The 12,016-nt window shown below is 33.2% G+C and overlaps 1 protein-coding gene across 2 annotated transcripts in view; it reads left to right on the plus strand.

Moving 5' to 3' along the window:
• The first annotated feature begins 8,488 nt into the window (after positions 1–8,488).
• LOC134242109 (inter-alpha-trypsin inhibitor heavy chain H3-like) overlaps positions 8,489–12,016 on the plus strand; it is a 36,549-nt gene continuing 33,021 nt past the window's right edge. For both annotated transcript variants that reach the window (XR_009986805.1, XM_062724135.1), the window contains exon 1: positions 8,489–8,972. Coding sequence is in view for 1 of the 2 variants with exons in the window: in XM_062724135.1 (XP_062580119.1) it covers positions 8,871–8,972 (102 nt within the window). In the remaining variant the exon portion in view is untranslated. The remainder of the gene's footprint in view (positions 8,973–12,016) is intronic.

Below are 12,016 nucleotides of genomic sequence, written 5' to 3' on the forward strand. Positions count from 1 at the left end.
CACATGACGTCTTGATTCTAGATGTACGTTTGTGACTGCTGCTTTACCACATCTCAACAGGTATTTTTGAGGAAAGTAACCATCATGTAAGTTTCTAAGGAAGTGCTGATGGAGGTCATACTTGAACAAGAGAGCCATGACGTCCATAATGTATAATATTCAAGATTTATTTTTTCAAACCAACCCACGATATTACTTAATTATCCTTATATATCGACTATTGTTAAAGATAAACATTTGTCGTGTATACTATGAATAAGTGAATGTTCTTATGCAAAGATTTATCAATAAATAATGGTATTATAGACTTTTTAATTTAGCCATATTAGCCTCCAACGTTTTACATATGTCAAATATCAAATCTTTAATATATGTGTAGGAATGAATTTATGTCCTGTAATTAACCATGGATTATGATTTCAATACTTCTAATGATGGGACTCGAAGGCCCCTAGCGCGGGGGTGAGACTTTTGCGTTTAAAGGTTCAACATGTTCAAACGAATGTGTAGAAGTTAAAATAAAATTTGATGTTCAAAAAGAAAAAAATCAACGTAAATTTACAACTTATCCAAAACAAAGAGCAAGAGCCATATTATGCATAAAATGACCCTGTACATATATAGATTAATAATCTATCACCCTCTTTCCCATTTCATATATCAAAATAAAGTAGACACTTGGTGCTTTCATTTTCTATAATAAATTTTCGTTTTGAGAATCCACATATTGGAAAACAGGCTTTGAGAAATTGCAATGTTCTTGAAATTTGCAGAAAACATGCGCATTTGACTACCTTCAGCAAAGAATTAAAATATGAGCACAGCCCACGATCCAAAAAATAAAACATGTTTTTTGATCTTCAAAAAGAAAGCTTTCGTTATGTATTTGCATATTTTGGATCAGAGGTTGTGCTCTATATGAAATATTGAAAAAAATGCTTCAACTTTAGGTCATTTTCAAAGAAATTTACAGGATATGAGGAAAATGACGCATTTTATGACGTCATAATGCATTGACTAGATGTGAAATTAAGTCACGATTAATTGATACGTGGTCACCAACACTCCAAGTGATAAATACTGCATTTGCAACCTAAACTGATCGGTTTTGATTTTTCAGAAATTCTCAGGGCCAAATAAGGCCCAAGGTGGCTCTTGCTCTTTTCAGATTCATTTGATGTAATAAACCCTACAATTGTACCAAGAGTTATACCTCCTAGCGAATTTCATAAATATTTCCAGCGTGTAGCATTGGTATTTTTCACTGAGTCCGCCTACTGCAATCGTGGGTTACCTCCTAGATGCTTTATAAGTCCTTTATTTACTTCTCTGAATTCATTTCCCTAAATAATTAAACATTAACAGAATAATTATAATTATGAAATTGAAATTACCCGGTATAGAGAATTTAATTTGGAAGAAAGCAAACACTCAGAGAAGTCGATACAAAAGTGACTAAGATACTTCACAAATGTAACATGATCCAAAATCATAATCGAATTGAAATATAAATGCTAAAAATATTCGTAGTCCTTCTATATGCAATCGGAAAGGTCGCCCGAGAAAAACCGTTTTTTTTTTATTTTCTGAAATCATGCTCGGAATGTTGCACCGGTTTTTATAACTGAAGTTAATGAACTTTTTTCTTACGTCATAAAATTTTATTTTGATAAGCCCTTTTCTTCACTAATGTTTGTGTTTTAATAATTCTTACCATACTTTGTAGTCATTACCTTATCAAAAGAAATGAATTGTAACCTTTGTGTGCATACTGATCATTTCATGAGGCGGCTGGTCTTTGCCATCTTTAACAGATTCTTTCTTGCTTGCATCGAAACACTAGTAAATCAGTAATTCAATAGTCATGTTCTCTCTAGTTTAGAATATTATTTAATTCTAATTGTTTTCAATTCCTTAATAATGCTGAATCATCTCCGCCAATTAGCAAACCATACCCAGGTATTAAAGGACGTGACTTTCATTCCATTTCCGATCTCTGCATCCTATGAAACGTTATTAGATAGACGAAGCCAAAGGAATATCCCACTGTTTATCACCTATGATGACATTAATAAATACATATAATACTTTTTCAAAACACTTTTTTTCACAGCTTCATTGAAAATATTCTGTGCCTTTGATATATGTTATATATTGTAACAATACAGGTCTCCAATATCCAACGAATAATGCCAGGAGTGGGAACGTTTTCACCTAGTTTGACAAGACTCTTTTGCATTCTATTCTAAATGTGGCAGTCAATGAATAATGCTCCTATAAAAGGCCATAAATATGGTGGCATATTTATGCCAACCACATGATCATGACTTTTTGTTAACAAAACAAATCATGTCAAATCAAGATAACTATCTCGTCAATCATGATAAATTTCTGGTTTTTCGAAAAACGCTGACTTTGCAGCTGTATAATGCTGAATAAGCAGGCTTTTCCTAGACTAACATTGATGGCAGAGTGTTGCAACCACTACTGAAATACGACCACTATTGAAATTAGTATTTTAATAGAGGTTGTGAGTGCGTTTCAATAACCATCGTCGGAAATCCATGGGTGATCTCGTCTTTACTTATCACCCGTGGGCAAACTCGCTGAAATATTGCCGTAAAATATATGCTAATTTGTTGTTTTTAGCTCACCTGTGCCGAAAGCTCAAGTGAGCTTTTCTGATCACATTTTGTCCGTCGTCCGTCCGTCTGTCTGTCTAGCTGTCCGTCTGTCTGTCTGTCCGTCTGTAAACTTTTCACATTTTTAATTTCTTCTCAAGAACAACTGAGCCAATTTTGACCAAACTTGGTACAAAGCATCCTTGGGTGAAGAAAAATTTAAATTGCTAAAATGAAGGGCCAAATCTTCTACTAGGGGAGATAATCAAGAAAAGACAAAAATAGGGTGGGGTCATTAAAAAATCTTTTCAAGAACCACTGAAGCAGAAAAGCTTAAACTTACGTGGAAGCATCCTTGGGTAGTGTCAATTCTAAATTATTCAAATCATGACCCCCGGGGGTTGGGCGGGGCCAAAATGGGGAATCAAAGTTTTATATAGAAATATATAGGAAAAATCTTTGAAAATTTTCTTCTCAAGAACCACTGTGCCAGAAAAGTTGAAACTTAGGTGGAAGCATCCCAGGGTAGTGTAGATTCTAAACTGTTCTAATCATGACCCCCAGGGGTTGGGCGGGGCCACAATTGGGAATCAAAGTTTTACAATGTTGAATCAAAGCATCCTATGGTAGCGTAGATTTCAAATTGTTTAAATTATGATCATTTAGGTAGGGTGGGTCACAATATGTACTACAAGGGGGAAATCTGGTAAAGAACGTAATGGTCAAAGCTTCTCAGGTGAGCGATGTGGCCCATGGGCCTCTTGTTAGTGAACCAATCAGAAAGTTGGAACTTTTCAATTTTAAAAATACGTTTATTACTTTGCTAATTATGGTAAATATTTTGACGCTCGTTAAAACGTGCGAAGTTTGATTTAAAACAATGAAAGTCAATTCGTACAGGTCACTGACATTAATATCCGCCAGATATTATGAAGGAGTACCTCTTTTTAACTGCAAAATGCACTGATGAGTGGATTTATCAGCTGCGTTAACTACGGAATGAGTTTTTTCATGTTTTTGGCAATGCCGAACATGCATACGTAACGTGAACTGTGATTCGTTGTTTCGAATCGCGAGTCTGTGATGCGGCCAATCAAATGACCTATGCATATTTAATTACGTACAACGATTTTTCAGAGAGTTTGCCCACGGGTGATAAGTAAAGACGAGATCACCCGTGGGTTTCCGACGATGTTCAATAACAAACATAGGTTGCAATCACTATTGAAATACGACCACTATTGAAATAATTATTTCAATAGTGGTTGAGAGTGCATTTCAATAACAAACATAGGTTGCAATCACTACTGAAATACAACCACTATTGAAATTATTATTTCAATAGTGGTTGAGAGTGCATTTCAATAATGAACATAGGTTGCAATCAATACTGAAATACGACCACTATTGAAATTATAAGTAGATGCATTCATATTATTATTTTTCTACGATAGCAAGTTTAATGAAATTCTATGAACGAAAGTTTGAGAGGTGTTTTTGGTACAAGTACTTACTTTCCCCCGTAGAGATCTCTTCATACTAGAAAGGGCATTTTAGACAGTCACAAGTTGGGATACTGAAAGCTCTCATCCTTGGCAAATTTCTTCTCCGCAATTCAAGGGTTTTAGCTCCGCTTCGCTATAAGCAGACTGAAAACCCTTGTGTTACGATTGAATTCATGTTGTTTAACGTCCTATTCGAGATTTTTCACTCATACAGAGACGTCACTATATACCGGTAAGGTCTTCAAATTTTATTCTTTACTCGGCAATTAGGGCCATTGAGCAGCGAGGGTTCGTAATCGTGGCAACAAACCCTGGACACGGGACCTCGAATTTTAAGATCTCATCCGAAGGACCTCTTGGCTTACGAAGATCTGCTCGATAGATCTGAGTCCTGAGTATAGGTTTGAATTTGCAACCCTCCACTGACAAGTGTTGGGATCTCCATACGAGGGGTGATCAAAAAGTTCGCAAACTATCTCTATATCTACAAAACCACAATTCAAATTAGAATGAAATTCGGTACACACATAGCCATACACAAGGTCTATGAATAGCATATGCTGAATAAAGTTTCTCTCCTTGCTTGTGACGTCACAACGTGAAAATGACGTCACTATTTAGGTCACTTGCGACGAAAAATGGTTGTCTCAGTCGAACTCGTTTAACAAACTACTGTACAATTTATTGTAATATCTTAGAAATCCCTCTACAGTATCATATAATAATTTGTACACAGTTTATTGAGATAAATGAGTTCCTATAAATTCAATTAATGATTGGATTAATCGTTTTAGTGAAATAAGGCTGATGGTTAAAAATGATACTTGTCATCTTGCCCAGTGAAAGCAAGTTTGAAAAGATATGTATTTTTAATTAAGCAATTTGCTATCAAAGACCTCCAATTAGCACTTTGAAAAATAGTTGAATATTTGAACAATGATATAAGTATTAAATACCTAAGATGTAGTTTACTTTAGATTTTAAACATATTAGATATGATAAAAAGGATGCACCCATTCTCTATCCACCTTGAATAAAGGTCTCTCCCGAGACAGAAGATTTGTGTTTTAATGGTCGCCATGCTTATTTTTGGAAAGGATGCTATCATCCACCCATTCTGTTGCCGAGATATGACCATTTCTGACAAATTAACTGTTTTTGTCATAAAAATTAACTCACATGGAAAGAAATATAAAACTCGGAAAAATCTTTTAACTTTTGTGTCAGAACGCTATGGAGGGGGTCACGTGACCGCCAATATCACGTGATTCGCGCATGCGCAGAACGGTGGCTGATGTGCATTAAAATCGGGGAGGATTAATTTAAAATATAATCAACATTAAAACCAAATATTGTTTCTTGTATGGAAGTTATTCAATTAGTTTGCGAACTTTTTGATCACCCCTCGTATGTTTGAAAAAGTCACGAGAGTGACGTTATCTTCTATCAAAATTGAACACAAATGATATAATTTTTTTTTCTCTTTGAAAATTAGATCAAAATTCAAGGTCAACGTCAAATATTAAATATTCAAAGAGTTCTTGTCGGAAGTAAATCTAATGCATACACTTTGCAAATTTGAACATCATAACTTTCATAATGTTGAAGGTAGTTCAAGGCCAGGGATAGAGTGACGGATAAGAATTGAGATTAACATTCAGAAAGGTCTTGACATAGGTAACCCACATGTGAAAAAAGGAATGTTTTATCCTTTCTCATTAAAAAATTATCGTCATGAACGTAGATCAAACTTCTAGGTCAAGGGTATGAAAAGGCAATGTCACAGATACATGTTATGTATCTTTGAAATATGAAAATCGTCTTAACTTTTTAATTTTCAAAAGTTATGACTGATGGTGAAGCTTTTGTCCTAACATGAAAACATCGTACTTGTAAATCTAAGTAAACAAGCTCAGCTGACAGGCATTAAATTTCGATTTTTAAAAAAAAAAAATTATCTTATATGGGACGCATATTGAATCTGCAGTTTTTATTGTAATTGTCTGGGAAATTAAGAACCAAATTCATGTTGGGCAGCTCAGATACAAGCGGTCAAAATACATCATCGTGCAGGTATCAGTTATGCAATGAGACCTTGGATCATCCAATGAACTTAATGGCATACATATCTTTCTTCAAAGCTATAACTTATTTGTTTAGTATATAAGTTCTGCAGAGCTCTGTTGAATTTAGAATTGAACAGCACCTGTCTCCTAAATAATATATCAAAATTCACGGCTCTTATGTATTTTCAAATGTTGTCGACAAGTGATTTGTTGATATTTATTGCCCAATTAATGTATGAAGAAAACAAAAATGTCTGACAAATTTGCTGACGTCAGGACTGCAAACTGTTAAAAATTGTTTTGATATCAACAATGAAATAGCAAAAAAAGTTAAATAATATAACTAACGCTTGAAATAAAGTGTGTTAGTTTCATCATCAAACTAAATTCCCAGATTTATGAATATGTTATCCAAAAACAAGTGAAAAACGATACATGTAGGACGTTGACGCACACATGGGATACAATCGCAAAGATTCAAACGTTTTGAAAAAGTAAATAAAATGTTTCAATCGTTATCATTTTTTAGGAAATAGGAAAAATCACATCAAAGAATGTGTCCTTTTCTCCTAATTTTAAGAGAGGAATCGTTATTTTCAAAACGCTAATATAGTAAAACGTGCCAGTGAAAGAAGCAACAAACAGTATTCTATAGTTGTTTCTTCGATGCTCATTTAAAAAAAAAAAAGAAAACAATTTATTATTTTTGGATCTAGAAATGAGCCAATATTCTATTTTCTTCGAATCATTGCTAGAAATAATGCATCTCGTTTAAGACTTAAAGACTCCATATGCAACTCAAATTCCCAAAAATAACAGAACAAAATGTCAATTACTAATGCAATTACATGTAATAGAATACAAGAACTTAACTATTATTCGATCCTACCGAGTATCGACAAAATATTTTTAACTCGATTGCTCATTTTTCTGCTTCCTAAAACTTGAAGTATGACATTAAATTCAAGATGAGTAAATTGATTCTTAATTATTCAGGCATCATTGTTTTCATCAGTAAAATCGAAAGGGTAAGTGTTTTTGCATCCCTCATGTCATATGTGGGTTGATTTTTTGGTCATCAAACATACCTACAAAATCTGCAGTTAAGGAATATTTTAAAGGGCTGAAAATATATTTATGTACAGCATGTGAAGGTGGACTGGCCTGCTGTACATGTGTCTTTACATCAAGTTTATAGAATTAATAATTTATCAAATTAAAACATTAATGTTACAGGCCAAAATTCTTTAAAATTGTCGAATCCTTTGATTAAACTTTTTTTTCATTTCTGTAAGTTCCTTGCAAAACCATCAAGATGAAAATCCTAAAAAAAAACACAATATAATCAAAACCAAAAAGCAATACAGTTGGTTTTAAATATATGATAGATTTTCTACATTAATTTCTTCCTCAAAGTTCTGAAAAGGGTGAGCAATAGAATTATTTTTATTCTTTTATTTGTTCAAATTCCTCACGCGCAAGAGAGAAAAATCTCACTTAAGCATTTGCATACACATTGTGCATGTATTGTATTTGTAATTAAGATTATCAATTTGTTTATCACAATTAAATGGTATTAATTAATTTCGTAATATATTTATTCCTTATACAAGATTATATGATATAGAATATTTTGACAGGAAGTACATTTAACATTACTTCAGTGTTAATGAGTTTAGGTGGAGCTAGACACGTGTAGATGATTGAAATGACAGATGAAAATGAAAAATGAAATACTGTACTAGTCTCAACATTATAAAACCTAATATCATCACAAAGTAAATGATGAATACTCTACCGACCTTTTACTAAGCTCTCCGAGTAAAATAAGTATTTCAATCTCTTAATTTCTGCAAAGCAATACTAAGCCTTTTTATATTTGATTAAAGGATTCCACGTGATCTGAAACCAACTAGATGATTAATATCCGGTTAAAAAGATACCTACTATTAATTAGTTCTCAATTTTGACATTTTAATTTCTTTTTTATCTGATCTTGTTTCTTAAATTCAAATTCTACGTAAGAAAATAGAAGCCTCTATTTTGGTAACTGACAGCGATGCGATAAGCTTCGTATACATAAAGCTTTATTTTGTTGTTAAAACATCACGTTCAATCACTAATCTACACTCAAGAAAATATCAGATTTCTAATCAAGAATCTATTAAGTAGCCATGTCAAATCCTCTCCTCGTTCTTGAAGATTCCAGCTTCTTTTCCGTTTTTTTTTTCTCTCCTTGGACTTCGCCATTACGCCTTCTGGTTATCAGTAAATAAAAAAGAGATTGGATCCGCTCCAGAATCGGTGGAAAACAAGGATGCATTTGTCATTCATCAGTGGAACATTTTGGGTGGAAGTGTGATTTTAGGGCCGGGAGCCAGGACATTTGTCAGCGCCGGTTGTTTGCAGCCTCTCTTCAAAATTTTGCCGGTGATGCGATCGCAAGCAGCACCGTCAAATAGCCAAGCATACCATGGATCTTAGATATATCGTTCAGATAACCCGCTCGAATTGCGGAAAAGGAGACTTAAATAAGAAAGAATAAATTGCTTAAGACTTTTTTTTTAAATATACTCTTAAAATGTGAAGGTCTTAAGCTTTATCGACACCGGCTGCTCTAAGTGTTCACAAGTTAAAGGAAATTTTGTACATTCCAATTTACATGTGGGAGCATAACTATGGCTGACCTTGACAACAATCTTGGATATCTTTGTATGTTTCTTTGTGTTGGATTATCGTTTTGTTTTACCAATTCTTTGGATTTAGACCTGCAGCCTAAGGTTTGTTATTTCTGTATAATGACTATGATATTTCCCATGTGTGATATTTTATTTTCGTTAATGGGTTCGTCATTATCACGTTCTTTTAAACTAGGACAAATGTAGATTTATTGCAAATCTTGGTACTATCGGACTTATCGGGTGAGGTCAAGGTGTACTGATGCCAAAATACCATTATCAGTACATCCTTCAATCACGAAAATGTAACCTAGATACAAATGCTTTGGTCAAAAAAAGAAAGTTTTTTTTTAACACAACGAACCCTGATACCAATAAAATTTCATTTCGGTTAATGTCAAATAAAAAAAAACACAGAGCGCATAATAATCTATACCAATAAAGAAAATAAAACCTCGTGAATACTTTATTTAAATGATTAAACAGAACGGTCTTGTAGAATATATTACGATATTACTTTAGAACCTAGTTACTGTATATTTGTGTTATTATGTATAATTTTCAACATGTATTTATCTATAATCGTGAACAGCATAGAGAGAGTACATTGACCAATGATATTTAATAATCTTTTCTGGAACTTATAACTGTTTGAAACTGTTTAGATCACTCGTAGATATGTCTTTACGCTGCTTCCTCTGAATTTTTTTTTTTACGAAACACCTGTATTCTATTCATAATCTACAGGGTTTTAGTACTTTTTGAGGCACATGTAGGTTTTTTCATATGGCAACTTTACGGAACACCTGTAGGGTTTTTTTTTCAAATGACAACTTTACTGAGCACCTGTACTTTCCTCAGCATTTTTTCATGTGACAACTTTACGGAACATTTGTACTTTTTTTCATATGACAACTTTACGAAGCACCTTTGTTTTTTTGTTTTTTTTTAATGCGACAACTTACACGGGACACAGTACATTTTTCATAGATCTAGACAACTCAAAGGGGGCGGAACCTTTTTTTAATGTTACACTTGGCGAGCCACCTGCACTTTTTTTATATGACAACTTAACGGGATATCGGGATTTTTTTTTTTTTTTGCCATTTGACAATTTTATCAGAGTACCTTTACTTTTTCCATAAGAAAATTATACGCGGCATATGTCCGTATTTCATATGACAATTATATTGAGGAACTTGTGTATTTTTTTTTAAGTTCTCAGTGATCGATGATCGTGTGGGCCCTCTCAATATCAAATATGAAGACTTTTTTATGCACCTTTAACTCATATTCTTTGTTGTTCAAGTTATGAACAGATTATTTGCTTTCTACATTTGTGTATTTGCCAAATATTCCTTTGATTACTGTTTTGTCTTATAAAGAGATAAATGCCAAACACGTCTCGGCATATTGAATTCAGTTTTCAGGCATTTTAAGTGGATGTTTGTATGAATTTTAGTACAGATATTTGTACACGCAATTGAACTACTTCTAATAAGAATACACTTAAATGCGACTTGCATTTTTTGGAACATGAAATATCACATTTCATTTTGTTCATTTCATTTTTAAAATTGACATTTTCAAATGTGAGAGCATAATGACTTTAACTAATGCTGAATGCCATGTAGCATTTATGAAAATTGAGGTCTATCAAATGTTCATGTTTCTCAATTTAGAGAACATGAATTTATGCTATAAATAAACCCGAATAAAAAGTTTCCAGTTGAGACAAGTTTTTCATGTTAGAAAAGGGGTAAACTGAGTACCATTCGTCCATGAGAAATAAATTATATTTCACTCTAATGACGCGGAAATGTCTAAATGAGATTAACACGTTGTTCAGCATGGCGAAATGATTCTGATGGCCTTCCCAGATACATTTGGCGCGCAGCAGTGTAATTGTTTTTCCATGTGAGTTAAGGCGTTGTTTTGACTGGCTAATTATTGCTGGCGTGTTGGTCATTCCATTGTGTACCCATTCATAAAAATGTGGTTCCTGTTAGGAACATTTATACAAAAATTGTGCATAACCTGTATTCTTTGCATGTTTTTCTTCAATTTATATTTTTCCTTTGTTTTACAGTTGTAATGTTTTAAGAATTCCGTCATACTTGCAGTAAAGAATTTGAAATTGTTTCTCACTTAAATACGAAATATGATATTGAATACATATGTAACTCTATAGTGAAAACATTATCAGTCTATTATTAAATAAATTATAATAAACCTTGAAAACGCTTTTTCATTTTTTTTTTTGTGAATGATTAAGAATTTTAAAATTACCGTCATCTGCAATTCAGGTGTTATGTCAGGATTAAACTTTTCTCTGCATACAAAATTAACAGGAAGCAAAGAATTTTTTTTATCAAATACCTGAATGAAAATTTAAGTAAGACCATTAAATATCGATTATAGGTAAGATTAAAATTAATCAAATTTGTCTGCTTTATATGTTTACATGACTATTTTGAAAGTAATATGACATATAAAATACCAGGCCCTTCGATCACGAAGCAACTTTAACTTAAGTCAAAAACTGTTTATGGAGCTTAAATTATTTACCGGTTGAAAATGAAAATGCTTTCCACGCTTACAAAATCAATCTGTTGTCAAATGCAAAATAAAAGGAATTTCATTTTACAAGTTTCTTTTTAAAATTTTACAGATGATTAAAATTTTGACTTTAAATCAAAGTCTCTTTCATGATCCTGGGGACTTGTCTTATAAAGATTCAGTAAGTAACCACTAAAACTGATTGTTGGAAATTTACAGATTACTCTCTGCTTTGGGCAATCCTAACAGAATCACCCCAATGAACTATGTCAGGGATCTGTTTCCACCCAAAAAATTACTAGCTTAACAATAACAGGCTTCTGTCGCTACCTTTAGATCAATAAACAATAATTCAAAGTAACTTTTTCTGTTGCAATCCTTTAGAACAACTCTTTTGTCTCCACCCATAAACCACCTTTATTCCATGAACTATACACGCATGCCAGTTTTCTGTGGTTACCCCACCAGTAGCATTCCCCAGTGCCACTCCGTGAACAATGTCAGACTTCTGTCGCCAGAACGTACCACACCATGAACAATGCTACCACTCCTAGCCACTCTAATATCAACTAAGTCATCACTAGTCT

Source organism: Saccostrea cucullata, unplaced genomic scaffold (assembly GCF_032062105.1).
Source record: "Saccostrea cucullata isolate Sc308-1 unplaced genomic scaffold, CSIRO_AGI_Scuc_v1 ctg269, whole genome shotgun sequence".
In the NCBI taxonomy this organism is placed as follows: domain Eukaryota; kingdom Metazoa; phylum Mollusca; class Bivalvia; order Ostreida; family Ostreidae; genus Saccostrea; species Saccostrea cuccullata.